The 17,930-nt window shown below is 57.3% G+C and overlaps 1 protein-coding gene across 2 annotated transcripts; it reads left to right on the forward strand.

Moving 5' to 3' along the window:
• Window positions 1-17,627, forward strand: KCNH4 (potassium voltage-gated channel subfamily H member 4). 2 transcript variants are annotated; one of them, XM_059149454.1, is made up of 17 exons: window positions 7-403; window positions 2,316-2,549; window positions 2,864-3,010; window positions 3,137-3,264; window positions 4,086-4,329; window positions 4,630-4,787; window positions 7,861-8,068; window positions 9,112-9,306; window positions 9,735-9,934; window positions 11,329-11,578; window positions 12,164-12,408; window positions 13,034-13,072; window positions 13,263-13,615; window positions 13,902-14,008; window positions 14,626-14,699; window positions 15,912-16,617; window positions 17,398-17,627. In XM_059149454.1, the coding sequence occupies exons 1-16, from the start codon at window positions 328-330 to the stop codon at window positions 16,305-16,307; spliced, it is 3,054 nt and encodes a 1,017-aa protein (XP_059005437.1). In that variant the 5' UTR covers window positions 7-327; the 3' UTR covers window positions 16,308-16,617; window positions 17,398-17,627. The 2 variants fall into 2 exon arrangements, with proteins under 2 accessions (XP_059005438.1, XP_059005437.1); XM_059149455.1 differs by lacking the exons at window positions 15,912-16,617; window positions 17,398-17,627 and having other exon boundaries at window positions 1-403; window positions 12,858-13,072; window positions 14,626-14,653.
• Window positions 17,628-17,930: the final 303 nt, after the last annotated feature.

The raw sequence follows: 17,930 nt of genomic DNA on the forward strand, positions 1-17,930 counted from the left end.
TGGGCCGCTCCCCTCTGGGAGGAGGGCAGCGGAGAAGGGTGAGGGTGTCGCTGGCGGCCCCTCCCCTTGCGGGCCACGTGGCGGGCGCGGGCCGAGCCCGGGGGAAAGAACTTGGCCTGTGGGGAGGTGGGGGGACCGAGGCGGCGCCAAGCTGAGCCGAGAGCTGCGGGGTTCAGAGCAGAGAGGCAGCGGCGGCGGCGGCGCCGAGAGGAGGGGAGGAGGCAGGCGGGCGCATGGGGCGCCCCGGCCCCGCCGGCAGCGCGCCCCCTCCCGCCCCGCCGCGCTGAACGCCCCCAGCGCCGCGCCTCGAACCCCAGCCCCGAGGCCATGCCGGTCATGAAGGGGTTGCTGGCCCCGCAAAACACCTTTCTGGACACCATCGCCACCCGCTTCGACGGCACGCGTGAGTGGGGAGAGGCTGGGGCTGGGTGTTCGAGCTGGGGCCAAGTCAGCTTCGGCACCGGCGCGGGTCTACTGGATGTGTTGAGACCCGAGGCGGCGAGAGTGGAGTTGACGGTCTAGGAACTCCCGAAGCCGCAGGAAAGGAACAGGACTGGGAGTGCACTGCGAAGGGGGGTGGGGAAAGGGCTAAGAGTGCGGGGGGCTAAGGTTGGGGGTGTGACTGGAGTCAGGAAAGGCTCTTTGTGCCGCAAAACGGAGGAGAGGCCTTGTCAGCTGCCCGCTCCCGGGCAGAGCTCTGCTGGGGGAGTGTGTGGGTATCTGAGACGCAGAGGTGGAACGAAGTGGTCAGGCGCTCTGGAGTCTACTTCCAGAAGGCTCCAGCATCTCCTCCCCTCAGGAAAAAAAAGAAGAAGAAGAAGAAGAAGAAAGATAGAAAGAAAGAAAAAGAGAAAAAGAAAGAGAAAAGATCAGACTTCAGCAGCACCTAGCTTGGATTAAGGTCACGCGCCCCCAAATCTTGGCGCGTCTGAGTCTGAGGGAGGTGAGGCAGGCGGAAGGGGGTGGTCCGTGTGACGGAGGGAACTCTCTGCTCGCCCACCCCCAGTTTGGATTCCAGGTTCAGCACCTTGGACAGCCACACTCCTCGCTCCCAGTCTCTTCTCCCGCCTTTCCCTTTCCCTACTTTGGAGCAGAGCAATCTCCCTTTGCCCCCTTTGGGCTCCTTGGTCAGTATCTGGAAAGTGGGGGGAGCGATACTTGCGGGCGGAAATCGAGCCGCCCGGGCCCTAGCCGCCACCCCCCTCAACCCCCCGCAGACACCTCCCTTGTTTCCATAGCTCCCATCACCGGGGCAACGGGCCCTGGGATGGAAGAAGGAGGCTGCTGCCCAGGGCCCAGAGCCTCCCAGGCACCTTCAGTCCCCATCAGCCTTTCCACTCCTACACACTCACCCCCTTAGCATCCAGCACTTGTTGTGTCTCAGACCCCTTCCCTCAGCTGAGATTCTGCCCCTCGATGGCACACACAGTGCCCCTGTGGCTTCCACCCATTGGAGCCAGAGGAAGCCAGATCAGGTTCTGGTCATGGGGTTGCTGGACTAAAAAATTCCTTGCTCAATATGCTGTCAGACTTTGAGCACTGGGACAGACCCCCTGATATTACCTAAAGAGATGCTAAAAAGAGGACCTTTCCTGGAAGGCAGGGAATAAGGACACTACTCATCACTGTCTCCCTCCCCCACCAAAGGAGATTCGTGAGTTTGGATAATCTCCGTCTTCTGGTTTCCGATCAACAAAATGGGTGTGATATCACCAGAATCCGTGCCCTGTCTCCTTTCTAATAGGAGGACAGGATAGCGGCTATGCATGTGTTTTGAAAGCTGTGGGAACGTGGGGGAGTCATTTTACCTTCTCAGTGTAGCACTTAGTATATGTTAGGATTTGTTCTCCCTAGGTAACTTTCTCCCTATGGTAACTAGTGTAACTTTCACAACAGCCATATAGGGAAGATGTATTATGTCCCACTTTGCAGATAAGAAAGTTGAGGCACAGAAGAGTTCATTAACCAATGTCCTAGGTTACAGTCAGAAAGTGGCAGAGGTGTCGTGCTGGAGCCCATGCCCAGCTCCCTTGTAATAGCTCACCAGCTTGAAGGGAGAGGGAAGGACAGTGTGACCTTCAACCCCCCCAGTAGTCCCTGTCCTGGTTCCAAGCCATCCTTAAGTCCTTGTCCTTTTCCTCTATCTCTTTTTACTCTCATTTCAGAATATCCCAAAGGGGATCCAGGAATCACAAGGAGGTCTGGGAAACTTCTAGCTCTGTGACCTCTGACCACAGTTTGGGGGAGGTACTACTCACCTTGAAGCTAAGATCCCCTCCTGGCCTTGACCTAACCTTGACCTCTTCTTCTCACAGACAGCAACTTCCTGCTGGCCAACGCACAGGGCCCACGGGGCTTTCCCATTGTCTACTGCTCTGACGGATTCTGCGAGCTCACAGGCTACGGCCGCACTGAGGTCATGCAGAAAACCTGCAGCTGCCGTTTCCTCTATGGTCCAGAGACTAGTGAACCAGCCCTGCAGAGGCTGCACAAGGCCCTGGAGGGCCATCAAGAGCACCGGGCTGAAATCTGCTTCTACCGAAAGGATGGTAAGGGGTAGTGGCCCGCCCTGCAGGCCTGCGCAGATCCTGGGCCATACACAGAGTCTGCTTGGCACAGTGGAAGACTGGATGCTGGCCCCATACTGCCACAAGCTAACTATGTGACCCTGAGGGCATCCCTGGTCCTCTCTAGGCCTTGCTTCTCCCATCGGGAAGGGAAGGAGTCTGACATAATCTCTGGGGTTCTTTCCATCTGTAAACATTTGCCAAGCCCTTTGATCATGCCCAGGAACCTTGGGTGATCAAAGGGAAGGGGTGCCATGGGCTGCTCACCCTCCCCCTCCATCTCTTCACATCTACAGGCTCGGCCTTTTGGTGCCTCTTGGACATGATGCCAATCAAGAATGAGATGGGAGAAGTCGTGCTTTTCCTCTTTTCCTTCAAGGACATCACTCAGAGTGGAGGCCCAGGACTTGGCTCCCCAGGAGGCCATGGGGACAGTAATCATGGTAACTGCAGGTCTGGGAAGGAGGCATGAATGGTCAGAGGTCCTTGCTGAGGGTCACACAAGACATCTCCCTATCTGGCTTCATGGGAGGTGCCCCCACTTATCTCTGCACCCTTCTTTCCAACAGAAAACTCCCTTGGCAGGAGGGGAGCCGGCTCAAGACTTCGATCTGCCAGGAGGCAAAGCCGCACTGTCTTACACCGCCTGGCTGGCCACTTTGGCCGCCGGCGCCAGGGAGGCATGAAAACCAATAATGTGAGTCCCAACATCTCCATCCCAGCCTCTCCCAGCTGTGATTCTGAGGCATCCTTGCTAATGTCTCCCTGTCTCTCTGATATCCCTCCAGTAGACTTGTCCCTCTGTCCACGCATTTCTCATGTACGACTTTCTGCTGTGTCCCATGTGCTCTCACATCTTCCAACCCCATCTCCCTTGCTTCCTTATGATTGATATTACTTTACTCTGACGATGTCATAAGGGCAGGGATCTAGGATCAAGTATATTAGCTACCTCTGAGTGACAGTGTTATCTCACGACGGTAGGGGTGAAATCACAAATTGTGATTCTAGGGAGAGAGCCCCCATTGGGGTCCTGGTATCTAGCCCTAGGACCCTGATAAAGCCACGGGATCGATTCTCCCATCTTCTGTGTAGTTTGTGGGGGCAACAGGGGATGGGATGTGCTGTGTCAGCCTCCCTTCATCTCTGGGATATCCTTATCCTCCACAGGGACCCTAGATTCCAAGTGAAACTTGAGGGAGAAGTTAATGACCCCTAGGGAGGTCTAAAGCATGTGTCTGACTTGTCATAATCTCCTTCTCAAGCAGGGTGAAGGTTAAGCCTTATAAATAACCGCCACAAAACATGATTGATCCAAAGGGGGCCCAAGCTGTAGGTTGGCAGAGGAAGGAAGTGTCAGGTGCCGGCCCCTGAACCCCTCTCCCACACCTTCCATCTCCTCTCATGATCATGCCTGGAGCACTCACTCCCCCCTGCCCCCTCCCCTGCCTCTTCCTTCCCTAAGCTTTGGCTCCCCTTTCCCTTAAATGTCCCCAACCGCCACCCCTCTCCCCCTAGAACGTGTTTGAGCCAAAGCCATCAGTGCCCGAGTACAAGGTGGCCTCCGTGGGGGGGTCCCGCTGCCTCCTCCTCCACTACAGCGTCCCCAAGGCCGTGTGGGACGGCCTCATCCTCCTCGCCACCTTCTACGTCGCGATCACCGTCCCCTACAATGTCTGCTTCTTGGGCGACGACGACACCCCCATCACTTCCCGACACACCCTTGTCAGCGACATCGCCGTGGAGATGCTCTTCATCCTGGGTCAGATCCTCTGCCCTGCATACCCTGGCGGGTGGGCTGGGGGAACCCACACATCTAAGCTTTGCTCCGTCCTGAGCCTGCAGGACCCTGGTATTCAGAGCCCAACCTTTTCTGGGTCTTTAAGTCCTAATGGTCCATATGCCCTGAGCCCGAACCCTTCAGCCTTTAGACCACTCCTCCCTGAAGAGCGGCCAGAAGCCCAATCTGCCTTCCCCATTTCTGCCTCCAATTCCATTCTGGGTCTCGGGCTTATTCCCAGCTTACTCAAAGCCCCTTAGTAACAGCCTCTTGTACCCCCAGATATCATCCTGAACTTCCGCACCACCTATGTGTCCCAGTCCGGCCAGGTGGTCTCTGCTCCTCGTTCCATTGGTCTTCACTACCTGGCCACCTGGTTCTTTGTTGACCTTATTGCTGCTCTGCCATTTGACCTGCTTTATGTCTTCAACATCACCGTGGTGAGTGACCCCTGTCCCACCTTGCCGCCCAGCCTCCCAAATTCAGCACAGCATCTCCCACTAAGGGACCGACTCCAACCAAGACTCAGCCCTACCCATCCGTCCAGCTGCAAATAGTTGTCAGGCACCTGCTGTGGGCCAAGCCCCGTGCTAGCTGCTCAGAAGGAGCTGGGAGGGTCTGTGCTCTCAGGGAGCTCAGCTCACAATCACTGAGGGAAGCTGAGACAAATGAAAAGCTAACTAGGGCTACCAGGGCGGCGTTGGTCTGATGCCAAATGAGTGGTACTTTTCACATTTTTATTTAACAAACAACTGATGAGCATTTAGCTGTCTGCAAAGCACTGTGTGGAGCATGGTCACTGTGCGGAAAAGGGACAAGGATTCAGCCTCCAGGCAGCTAAGCTGGTGAGGGGGCAGGACTGTTGGAGGGGAGAGCAGGAACAGAAGAGGTGAATGGAGAGGAAGACGCGGCCCAGGTATTGCTGGGGGCTGGGCATGGAGCTAGCTGATCCTGGAGTTCCAGGCAGGAAAGTGGGCATGCGTGAAAGTGATCTGATGCTCTGAAATCTAGCCAGCACCTGGGAGTCCAAAGCACTCCAGCTGGAAAAAAGGCTCAGGTGATCTGGGAAGGGTTCCTGTGGGAGATAGATCAGGGCTAGACCTTAGACAGAGAGCAGGATTTGGCTGGCAGGGGATGGGGAGAGAGCATCTGGGGGGAACATAGTAAGCCAAGACAAGGAGGTAGAGGCTGTGGGGTGGGTTTGGACGCAGAGAGTGCCAGGACCTGGGTCCTCCCTTCTCCCCGGGGAATGCCTGGAGGTACCCTGGGTGGTCAGCTCTGCACTCAGCCGGTAGATCGTAGGTGCTCTCAAGTCCAGGGTGAGGGAGTCCCACCCTGTGTCCCCAGACTCCCTTGGCTGTTGGGTGGGGAGGTGGAAAGCAGTTTCCCTGTGCGCTCCTCTCTCTGCCACACTCAGCTATAGCAGGAAACCACCTACACGCAGCCGGATTTAACTAGCCGCCAACGGGCTGTGGGCCTCTTCTCCTGGCTGTGTACACGTGTGTGCACGCTCCCACACACGTGCATGTGTGTGTGTCTGCCCTGGGACTCCGGCCACTCGGAGCAGAGCAACCCACCCCTCCCTAGGAGCGCACTCTCCCATCCCATGCCCACGAGGCTGTGTCAGCGGGCAAACAACTGTCCCTGGGGAGTGGGAGAGTGGCAGATGGGCTCCTGTTCCTCTTCCCCGGCAGTCCCCCTCCTCTGGTACCTTCAGGAACACTTTTCACGTACTAAGTCCTTTCTCGCACATCATCTCATAGGTGTCTCCCAGTAACCCCTCAGGGCAGATTCTCTTTTTCAGAGGTAGATACAAAGGCTCAGAGAGGTTAAACAGCTTGCCACAGGTCACACAGCTAGCAGTAGCAGGCAGGAGACTGGAACCAGGTTTCCAGACTCCTAGTCTATTCCTTGTTCCATGACACCGCCCCACTTCCCAGGAACACAAGGCCCCCGAGTGGATGATGTAGCATAAGGGGAGATCAGGAGCAGTACTGGGCTGGGGGGAGGTAGGGCGAAGAGAGAGGATGAGTGGGCAGAGCTGTGGACTGGAAGGAGCCGAGCCCGGGACACAAGCAAAAGGAGAGCGAGGGCCCCAGGAGAGTGAGGCACAGGGCCTGGTGACTAGATGCAGCCCTGAAGGATTCAAGTCTGGAGGCAGAAGCTCTGGGAGCTGGGGGCAGGCGTTAAGTCCTGGAGACGGTCCATGTGGGGGAAGCAGGGCCACCTCCTTCCCAGCTCCTTCACCTAAAATTAGAGAAAAGGACAGGAGGTGGCTCAGGAGCCGGGTAGGGCCAAGACTACGGGGGACGTTGCTAGAGGCTTCTGGAAGGGCCTTCCTACTAAGTTCCCCAGGTGCTGCCCTAGAGCCCCTAGCCCTTGCTTCCAAGTTGCCCCCACCCAGAGTACCTGCTCCTCATCTCTAAAATTTGGAGGGCTAATTGAAGTATTAAAGACCACAGTGAAAACAGTCATAGTGGTAATATTGGTAACACTTACAAGCTGCTTACTAGTGCCATGAGTAATCACCCCCTGACCCAGCCCCACAAGGGCTAAGACCTCAAAGCCCAAAGCCGAGGCTCCCTCAATTCCTGGTCTCCTTTCCTCAACATTCCGGCATGCCCCTCTCATTTGCAGCTGACCCAGCCTGGGAACAGCCCCTAACCTTCCCCGGTCCCCAGGACACTGCCTGTTCCCACTCTCCCTTGTCTCGAGGGATGGCTCCCTTCACAGATGCTGGCATTGCCAACAACCAGTTCTTGTCCACAGCTGATTGCGCTTAGGTCTCCGGATGTGTCCAGCAGGGCCCAGAGCTCATTCCCTACCTCCGACCAGGACTTGCTTTTTCACCAGCCCATGCACGGTGCTAGAGGCAGCACAGCACAAAATGGACTTGGGTAGCCACTCAGATGGCAGTCCCAGCTCCATCATTTCCTTGGTGTATGACCTTAAGCAAATCACTAGCTTCTCTGAGCCTTAGTTTACTCATCTGCAAACTGGGAACGATGATGATAATTGAACTGAAGGCACAAGTTTTTCACGAGGATTATAAATGCTTAGCCCAGTACCTGACACATACGGCAAGTACATATATAAGTACGCACATAGTTATGTATTAGCCTTTTTTTTTTTAAGATTTTATTTATTTATTTGACAGACTGAGATCACAAGTAGGCAGAGAGGCAGACAGAGAGAGAGGAGGAAGCAGGCTCCCTGTTGAGCAGAGAGCCCGATGCAGGGCTCGATCCCAGGACCCTGGGATTATGACCTGACCTGAAGGCAGAGGCTTAAACCCACTGAGCCACCCAGGCACCCCTGTATTAGCCTTTATGAGCTTTAGTATTACTCTCTCCCCTCTGCATTCCCTGGCCACTTTCTCAGGACAGCAGGGCCGTTTTTCCTGCTGCAGCTTCCCCTGGTTCCAGGGCATCTGGTGACAAGGCGCTGGGAGGGGCCGTGGGGAGCTCTGAGGAGGTGTGCCTGCTGACAGCCTCCCCCGCCACACTCCCGCAGACTTCGCTGGTGCACCTGCTGAAGACTGTGCGGCTGCTGCGGCTGCTGCGGCTGCTGCAGAAGCTGGAGCGCTACTCCCAGTGCAGCGCGGTGGTGCTCACCCTGCTCATGTCCGTCTTCGCGCTCCTCGCCCACTGGATGGCCTGCGTCTGGTACGTCATCGGGCGCCGGGAGATGGAAGCCAATGACCCGCTGCTTTGGGACATCGGTGAGCCGCCGACCCCAGGCTTCCACGGATACCCATCCGCCAGCCCTGTCCACACAGGCCCCCGAGCTGATGCCTCCCCCTGCACCACACCCACCACTCCACAGTCTACCTTCCATGCAACAAACGTGCATGGAGCTCCTTCCAGGTCGGGCGTGGAAGTACCTGAGTTGAAGACCAAGGGTCTGCCTTGGGCTGACCTCACAGCCTACTGGCAGGGGAGCCGGGCCAGTGACAGGCAATCAAAAGAGTACTGGAAACACTCCGATGGTGGGGAGGGCGTTTGGGGCAGAGGGAGCAATGCCCTGCCTGGACCATTTCAGTGGCTCTGCGCTGCCCTCAAAATCAAGTCCACACTTGGCCCGCACCTGTGCAGCCCTGCAGCCTTCTCTCGCCCCACCTGGCCTCCCCTTCTCCCCTGCGCCCTGTGCCGCAGCCACGCTGGCCTCCTTCCAGCACGCAGATGTACTGCTTTCTCACAATGGCCTTGAACAGTGTTTTCCTCTCGGGAACCCTCTCCCTCCCTTCTTCCCCTAGGTGACTTTTCTAGTCCTTGCAATCCCCACTAAAATGCTCTGTCCTAATGGAGTCCTTTAAGAACCATAACGCCCACCCCCGACTAGTCCCCGCAACTGGGTTGGCTCTCCCCAACCCATTATGCCTTATTGTTCCTTTTTAGTAGCTCACTGCCCATCTGCAATGTATATCATGTGTCTCTCCCCTCCAGACTGTAAATTCCACCAGCACCCTGCACCCAAGGGGTGCTCAGTAAACTACTTGAGAGTCCTCCCTCAAACGGTCAGCAGCTTAGCCCTGCTTTCTGCAACTGTAACCAGCTCACTGTGGGGAGTCCCAGGCCCAGGCTGCTCCTCACATTTCCTGTGCCTGTGGGTGCAAACCTCCCCTAGCCTCTGTAAATACTTGCCCAAGGTCAAGCACATGCAGCTCAAGGAAGGCCAGCTCTCCGCTGGCCTGGGCAGCTGCTCAGGGAAAGCCAGCTCTCTGCTGGCCAGGGCAGCTGCTCCTTGCCTCCCTCCACCCTCCAGGCTGGTTGCACGAGCTGGGCAAGCGGCTGGAGGAGCCCTACGTCAATGGCTCGGCCGGCGGCCCGTCGCGGCGCAGCGCCTACATCGCTGCCCTCTACTTCACGCTGAGCAGCCTCACCAGCGTGGGCTTCGGCAACGTGTGCGCCAACACCGACGCCGAGAAGATCTTCTCCATCTGCACCATGCTCATAGGCGGTGAGGCCGGGCCTGCCAAGCCCCAGGGTGGCCCTGCTAAGCCCCGCGTGCAGATGGGGAAACGGGCTCAGAGAAGGCAAGATGTCCACCCACGTCCAGACAGTCGTACATTCATTCATTTATAGCCGTTTCCTCAGCATCTACTACATGCTGGCCCCTGCGGTGGGAGGGACGCAGGGGCATGCCACAAAACAGGTGTAGCCTCTTGCGAAGAGGGTGGGAAACCCAAGTCAAGACCTAGTTGGGGGGAGGGGGCAGGAGAGGAGCCTCAGGTCTGGCCCCTCCCTGCCCCCACCCAAGCCCACTGGCTCTCCTGCCCCTCCTTCTCCGGGAACCCAGATCCGTGGAGGGCAGGGTGGGTTTGGGGGTGCGGGAGGAGGCTGTTGGGGGCGGCGTCCCTCACGGGCTGCCCGCTGCCGCCGCTGCAGCGCTGATGCACGCCGTGGTGTTCGGGAACGTGACGGCCATCATCCAGCGCATGTACTCGCGCCGCTCGCTCTACCACAGCCGCATGAAGGACCTCAAGGACTTCATCCGCGTGCACCGCCTGCCGCGGCCGCTCAAGCAGCGCATGCTAGAGTCCTTCCAGACCACGTGGGCCGTCAACAGCGGCATTGACGCCAACGAGGTAGTGCGCGGGGATCCCGCGGTGGAGGCCGACAGGGTCCTGGGAGGCGGGGGAGGGGGAGGCAGGGCGCGGGGGCGCGCACCCACCAAATCCACATCCCTCTCCCTTTGCAATGGAAGCGCAGGAGCTGAAAGGGAGCTCAGGCCTCAGCTAATACCATCCGTCCCCCCACCCCAGCCCGCATTTCCTGAGCACTTGCTTTGGGCCAGCCTCTGTGCGGGACTGGAGAGCTCAGGAATCATGACACTCAGCCCTTGTCCTCAGGGAGACACCGGTTGGGGGAGGGAGGCAGACAGGTAAAAATAATGATAACAACAACAACACAGTGATTAGGACTCTGCGGGAGGGATGGTGGTTCCAATGAGGGGACCTTGTGTCTGGACCCCCACGAGTCAGGGAAGGTGGCACAGAAGAGGGGATTTGTGAAAGGCAAGAAGGAAATCAGCAGAGGCCATTCCAGGCAGAAAGAGCATTAGGAACCCAGGTCCGGGAACGACACAAAGAGGCTGGTGAGTGGCCTGGGGCTCTAGGAGGTGTTTCTGAGACTTGGAGCCATGGAACCTGGTGATCAGCTGGTGGCAGGAGAGGAGCTCAGAATGAGGCTGAGGTTCCTGATTTGGGCAGAGGGGTGTGATGGAGGCATGGCCGGAGGAAGGCTGGACTTAGGGGTGGAAACGACCAGGACGAGGGTGTAGTGCTTGTGGGAGATCCAGGTGGAGGCTGCTCCATAGGCAGGTGAAAACACAAGTTGAGACCCGTATGCAGGGCTCCGGGCTCACCAGGAGTAGGGAAGTCATGAAGCTGGTTACTATGGTGCAGAAAGAATGTGGAAAGTTAGTAGAAGAGCCTGGCGAGGAAATGGAGACAAGAGGGAGAGGTCAGCAAGCCAGAGTGGCCTAGGGGGGCTCCGTAAGATGAGGATGGATCTGGGACCATTAAGTTTGATTCTCTGAAGGTCATTGGTAATGTTTAAGGCCTATGGTAAGCTTGCATCTTTACAGATGACGGAGGCCCAGAGAGAGCAAATGGATTGCCCAGGCTCCACAGGGATGTAGGGCAGAGCTGACTGCTAGTTTCCCGACTCCTGGCTGAAAGGTTGACCCACCAGGACTGGTCCTTGTGTGGGGCTGAGCGACCACACAATGAGTGTGTCTGCATGTAGTCAAGTAGTCATAGGCAGTGGACAGACAGGAAGAGACCTAGTCTCTGCTCCAGAACTTGGGTCGGGAGGTCCACACACAAGCAAAACTGAGGTCTTCCTGAAGGTCAGAAATGGGTCACCTCAAAGCAAAGGGCACATTGGAGCTCTCCCCTGGGAGACAGCTCAGGACATTTGTAGAACTCAAATAGCAGCCGTAGGGGGATGGCCAGAATGACCTATGCCCCTTATGCAGTTACTGCGTGACTTCCCAGACGAGCTGAGAGCTGACATCGCTATGCACCTGAACCGGGAGATCCTGCAGCTGCCACTGTTCGGAGCAGCGAGCAGGGGCTGCCTGCGGGCCCTCTCCCTGCACATCAAGACCTCATTCTGCGCCCCAGGCGAGTACCTGTTGCGCCGTGGGGATGCCCTGCAGGCCCACTACTACGTCTGCTCCGGCTCACTCGAGGTGCTTCGAGACAACATGGTGCTGGCCATCCTGGGTGAGGATCCCACCACCACCTATGACCTACCCTAGAACCTTGCCCTAGAGGCCTTGGGTGTGGCTGGGAATCTAGGGACTGGGCTACCCCTAGTGCATATGTGGAATTCCTGCTGAGGAGTCCTCTTTCCTGGTCCCTTCCTCCTACTACCATCCCTTTTGACCATACCCTCGGATTCTCCCCTACTCCCACTGGCCATCAACCCATCAACCCTCCCCCAGTGACTCTCCCCCATCTCAGTTGGTCCTTTCCCACTGCACCATCTCCCAACTCTACTGACCCTTCTCATGGACCCTCAACTCCATTGACCTTTACCCTTTAACTGACCTCTCTGGCCATTCTTTACTGATCATCCAGTTCCATTGATAACACTGACAGCCCCCACTGACTGTCTTCCAACTTCATCCGTCATTCTCCACTGACTTTTACCCACCTCCATTGGTTATTTCCACCAATCTTATTGATTGATCCGTCTTTGACCACCCTTCCAACACACTGACCATCCGTCAAATCCATTGAGCACCTTCCACTGATATCCTCTTGGTCCCTCTCCCCCAGCTGACTCTCCCCATCCCTTACCCACAGGGAAGGGGGACCTGATTGGGGCAGATATCCCTGAGCCGGGGCAGGAGCCTGGGTCAGGGGCAGGCCCAGGCTACGTGCTGAAGACCAGCGCTGACGTGAAGGCACTGACCTACTGTGGCCTGCAGCAGCTGAGCAGCCGAGGGCTGGCTGAGGTCCTGAGGCTCTATCCTGAGTATGGGGCTGCCTTCCGGGCTGGCCTGCCCCGGGACCTCACCTTCAACCTGCGCCAGGGCTCTGACACCAATGTATGTAGACCCCCTATGGCTTCCATCTCCTCTGAGGTCCCCTCCTTCAGAGCAGACCTCCCCCTGCACCTCCTTCCATCCTGAGAAAATCCTTCCTCAGTCCCAGGCACCGCTTTCCCTTGTCCCTTCCATGCTTAACATATTTCACGCCCACCTGACCCTTCTCCATTGGCCATCACCCAATCCCATGGACCATCTCTCACCGCTTCTACTTCCAACCCTTCCGACCCATCATCTCCTGTTGGCTCCCCTCCCCCACACCCATCCTCACTCCAGACTCCTCAGAGGGCCCTCGCTTTGGGAGCAGACCCCTTGTGGGCTCCTCCTCTGTCAAGTCCCTCTCTGAGCTGGCACATCATCCCCCCCGGTTTCCTCCTCTGCCCTCACCAGATACGTCCAGAGCCCATTTTGGCTTAGGCTCTGGGGCTTTGTCTTTCCCTGCTTTTCAGATTGACTTTGCCCCTCAGACGTCTCTGAGCTGGAGTTGGAGGGTATCTCTGACTCAGTTCCACAGAAAGGCCCCACATTCTCAGAGCCCACAGCACCGATGGGTAGGACTAGGAAGTGCTGCGGCAGGCGAGGGGGGAGGTGTCAGTCAGCTTGAACCCCCCCTGTGTCCCCGCAGGGCCTCAGCCGCTTTTCCCGGTCTCCTCGCCTCTCCCAGGTAACGCCACCTTCCTGGGTCGGGTTGAAGTTGTGTGGGGAGAGTCTGGGAGCTGGGGGCCCCTTCCCTTGGCTCCTTTGCTGCCCGGAGAAGGGAGGGGGATGGGGAGCGGCATCTGCCAGTGAAGGCTGTTGCTCAATGAAGGGGCCTATTGTTCACTGTCCTGACACCAACTGCCCTCTGCCCACAGCCCCGCTCGGAAAGCCTTGGCTCCTCCTCAGACAAGACCCTGCCATCCATCACAGAGGCTGAGACCGGGGTGGAGTCTGGGGGTGGTTCTAGACCCCGCCGGCCCCTCCTGCTGCCCAACCTCAGCCCAGCACGACCCCGGGGCTCCCTGGTCAGCCTCTTGGGCGAGGAGCTGCCCCCATTCTCAACCCTTGTCTCCTCCCCTTCCCTGTCCCCAACCCCTTCCCCTGCCTTGGCTGGCCGGGGCCACAGTCCCTCCCCTCATGGCCCCCCCAGGGGCTCTGCTGCTTGGAAGCTCCCTCAGCTTCTCATTCCCCCACTGGGAACATTTGGACCTCCGGACCTCAGTCCCCGGTGAGACACCAGCCTCCCCTGCCTTCCCCATACCCCTGCTGGCTTCCAGAACCTTCTCTGGGCTCTGTCCCCAGCATTCCAACTAGAGCTTGTCCAGTGCTCATCCTGTCTCTGCCTCATCTGTCCATCCGCCCTTCCTGATCCACCCACACTTGCAACCCCACCCTTTGTGACCGCGGCTCCTCTCCAGCTCCCTGGTACTGCTGTCCCCGGTTACCCTCTGCCTGCTCTGCTCTGGCCCTTGCCCTCTCCCCACGGGACTGATGATCACTGCCTCCCATCCCAGGATAGTGGATGGCATCGAGGACTCTGGCAGCACAGCGGAGGCCCCCACATTCCGGTTCAGCAGGAGGTCTGAGCACCCTAGGCCCTGCTCACAGGCCCCTCCTTCAGGTAAGGGCCAGCCATAGACTTCATGTCTCAGTCACCTGTTCTTCCGCCATCCACCCATCCCTTCATCCAGCCCATTCCACACGTAGTAAGGGTCGACCATGTACTGGGCTCTGTGCTGGGCATACACAGATAAGCCGGACTTGCCCTACATCCTCAGTGAGCTCCCAGTCTGGTGGGAGACACAACTGTGTCCTCGGATAAATGATTCCAGAGCAGGGTGTTAAGTACCATGACTGAGGCAAGAGCAAGGCTCTGAGGTAGGAGAAGAGGACACGTCTAACCCTCCTTCTTAGAGGAGGGGACACTTGTGGTGGGTCTTAAAGGTCGGGTGGGAGTTTGAGAGGCGGCGCAAGGCCGTTGCTGGAAGGCGTATAGGCCGGAGAGAAGAGCACCTCGTGTTTAGGTGCTAAATAGAAGCTTCTGGGTATAAAGCTGGGGCAGGGGTGGAGGAAGGCTAGGGAAGTTACAGGGCCTTGTAACCAGCCTGAAGAGTCTGGATTTTCCATCATCCTGAGCCCAGAGCTCACTCTTCCCTTATTCTCTGCCCGCCGGGCCCAGGCTCTAGACTCCTGTTTCCCACACTCGCCCTGCATTCCTTTACCCTTTTCTGCCTGCAGGGACCAGGCCCAGCCAGGAACTGGCCACGGAGGCTGAGGAGATGAAAGAAAAGGTCTGCAGGCTGAACCAGGAGGTGGGTAGGGGCTGGTTCCTCCCCTTTGACCTTGGAAAATATCATCTTGGGAGATTTGCCTCATAGAAGAACATTTCAGGGCTTAAACCTAGAGTCCTGAGTTCACATATTTACAGTAGCTGGGTGACCTTGGGCAAGTCCCATAATGACCCTGTACTTCAATTTCCTTGTCAAAAAATGGGGAGAAGAACCTGTTTTTGCCAGAGTGGTTGAGGATAAGGTAGGAGTGGACCCGTGCCCGGCTAGTCCCTGGTCCACTGGGAGCCCTCATTGACTGCTGCTTCCCTTTCTTCCCAGCTGCTTCAAGCCTTCCCTCCTTCCACGACCTTGGCATTCTCTCCTTTATGGACCTGCCCCCTACCAAGTCCCTTTCCTACTCCAGCCCTGGGAAGTGGATGCTCAGCAAACCTAGGGGGCAGAGGACGGGGGGCGGGGGGGCCCGAGAGGCCTTCAGCCCTGGGGGAGCTGGATCTTAATGTCTGAACCCTGGTCAGGAAGAGCCCAGATCTTGTGCAGCAAGGCTCTGCCTCTGCTTGCTCCCTGGGGATCTCTGAGCTGTCACCAGGGCACTGCCAGGCCCAACCCTTTGGGAGCGGGCCTTCCCTGGGTTCTGGTAAACATCGCAGGCATCCCAGGAGGGCAGCTCCTGGGCTGGGCGGGCCCTAGGGTTGGGGGCGGGACCAGGGCCTGGTTTGTCCACCTGGAGGGCCAGTCCTGCTTGGGTCAGAGTGGTTCCCACACTTGAGTGTCTGTCAGCACTTGTAAGATGTGGACTCTGTGCATCACCCAATTCGGAGTATCTGGGGTAGGGCCCAGGAATCTGCATTTCGACAAATTTCTCAGTTGATTCTGTACTCCCTGAATAGACTAGCAAAGCACTGAATAGACACACTTGGGCATGTGTGCTGGGATAGCCCGAGACTAAGCTTGTGTCTGTCACCTCCAGCTTTGTGGCCTCTTCGAGGCCTGCTTTTCTGCCTCTTGTAAAAGTAAGGGTGGGGTGGGGCGGTTGTTGGAATAGCCACTGTTCCAAATCCTGGAAAGCATCTGAGTGTTTCATCTCGACAAAGAGAACCCCTGCCCTGCCCTTTTTCTTGGGGTGGCTGTGAACAGAAGTGGCTGGGAAAGTTTTGTAAACTGTTGGGGGAGTGTGTATCTAGGAGAGTGATGGTTGTTGTGACACCTGGGGAACCACTGGTTATGTTCCAACAGATCTCCCGTCTCAACCAGGAAGTGTCTCAGCTGAGCCGGGAGCTTCGACACATTATGGGCCTGCTACAGGCCAGGCTGGGTCCCCCAGGCCACCCAGTAGCCTCAGCTCGGCCCCCAGACCCACCTGGTCCCCAGCCAAGGCCTCCATGCATTTCTCCATGTCTATCTGGACCACCACCTAGCCTCCAGGATACTACTCTCGCTGAGGTCCACTGCCCGGCCAGTGCGGGGACAGCAGAGATGGGAGCCACCCTTCCCAACCTGAGACCCTCCACGCTGTCCCCCTACCCCTCAGAGCCTGAGTCTCTGGGACCCTCCCCAGTGCCAGAGGCCTCACCTCTGACCCCACGCCTCATGCGACAGAGCTTTCAGTCCAGGCCAGACACGTTCCACTGACCCAGGCCCTAGGCCCAGGCCTGTCTGGGGTGGGCACTACTGCCTGCCCTCCAGGGAGGGGCTGGGCCCCTTGGCCTCCTGCCTCGGGTCAGTAGCCACCAGCTGGTCTGGTTGGCTCTGCATTCTCTGGACTTTTTTACAAAGCCTGGTCACTTCTGACCCTGTTCCCTTTTCCAAACCTTCCCCTGTCCTTCCCCTCTGTGAGGGGAGCCATCTGAGGCTGTGGAACCCAACAGGCATGAGACGGAATGCAGTGCCGATTAGGCCAGCAGATGACATGTCCTGCTTTCTCCCCAGGACCCGGAGGCAGGTAGATATGGGGGAGCATCCGGGGCTCAGGGAGGGTCCCCCATCCAGCACGGGAAGTGAAGGCTGAGGCAAGAGCTGGCTGGATCTTGGTGTCTAAGGCAAGAGGGACAGATTGCAGATTTCACTGCAGAGATAGCTTTGTGATATCGGGAGGGCTTCTGTCCCAGCCCCCCAGTCCCCTGGGCCCTGCTGGAGACCTTGGAAGCAATGTCACCTTGAGAGGGATAGGTCTAGATGGCTGGCATCTAAGCAACCCAAGACTCCTTAGACCTCCCACTAGCAGCCAGGGCTGGATGAGCCCACCTCATCCCTCAGCCCACACAGGAAACAAACGATGACCCCCAGATACGTATTCTTCAGTTCTTGTTGGTTATTACTTTCTTTAATAATATGAATGAGGGGGTGGATGGGAAAAAAAATAATAATATGAATGAGTTGCCGGCACTAAAAATCAGGAGAGTTCACATAAATATCCGGATAATCCAGCTTCTCTTAAAAAAACATGGGGAGTTCTGGCAGTCCTGGGCCAACATTCCACCTGGCAACAATCAGTGTGGTGTTGAGTGGCCACCATCGTCTGGGGCCACTGGAGGTCATCTCCTGACACCGAACTAGCTTCCCTCATTTGAATTCTTTGGTCTGTGTAGGTATATTTGGGTTTGCAGTTCCTGCCTTAGAGTTTCCTCCCAGGTTCCTCTGCTCCAGCGGGAGCTTTATGGGCCCAGCAGTGTCTGTTTCTACGCCTGGGCCTGTCAACATCTCCGTTTCTGTCTTTCTGCAGGCTGTCACTGAAGGTGGTCTCTTCTGTTGCCAGCAACTTCAAACAGTCCCCACAGCACTCTTTATCCCTCCCCCTGCACCAGAGCTCAGCCAAGCCTGTTCTTCCCACATCCAACACGGTCTCGCCCAGGACCCTGACTTCTCACATACCCACCCTGGTCCCCAACTCTCCTTTACCACCCAACACCCAGGGCTGACTTTTGGATAGGAAATAAATGCTTTATTTTTGTAGTTGTTGGCTGTGGATGTTTCTGGGGGTTGATCTGAGAGCCCCAGGGCTTTGGAGGAGCCTACAGGGCAGTCGCTCCCCACCACACCCCAGGGCCCAGTTGCTGTCTCTAGGAAGGGCAAAGGCGCCAAGCAATCCACTTGGCACCACATTCACGCCACCAGAGGCCCCAGAGGTGAGGCAGAAACCTTAATGAGTCACTGTGGGCCGTTTACACCCCCTCCTCCCCCTACCCATCACAGTCTCAGATTCAGATGCAGTATGTGAGAGGGACAGAGTCCCGGCTCAGGCCCACCTCCAGCCCT

This window comes from Mustela lutreola, chromosome 15 (assembly GCF_030435805.1).
Source record: "Mustela lutreola isolate mMusLut2 chromosome 15, mMusLut2.pri, whole genome shotgun sequence".
Taxonomy (NCBI): Eukaryota; Metazoa; Chordata; class Mammalia; order Carnivora; family Mustelidae; genus Mustela; species Mustela lutreola.

Bases quoted from the DNA above. Each gene is read 5' to 3' on its own strand.
- KCNH4 (XM_059149454.1), top strand. From the start codon at position 328: ATGCCGGTCATGAAGGGGTTGCTGGCCCCGCAAAACACCTTTCTGGAC. The intron at 2,550-2,863 runs GTAAGGGGTAGT...TCACATCTACAG, and splicing joins CTGCTTCTACCGAAAGGATG to GCTCGGCCTTTTGGTGCCTC. The intron at 14,700-15,911 runs GTGGGTAGGGGC...ATGTTCCAACAG, and splicing joins TCTGCAGGCTGAACCAGGAG to ATCTCCCGTCTCAACCAGGA.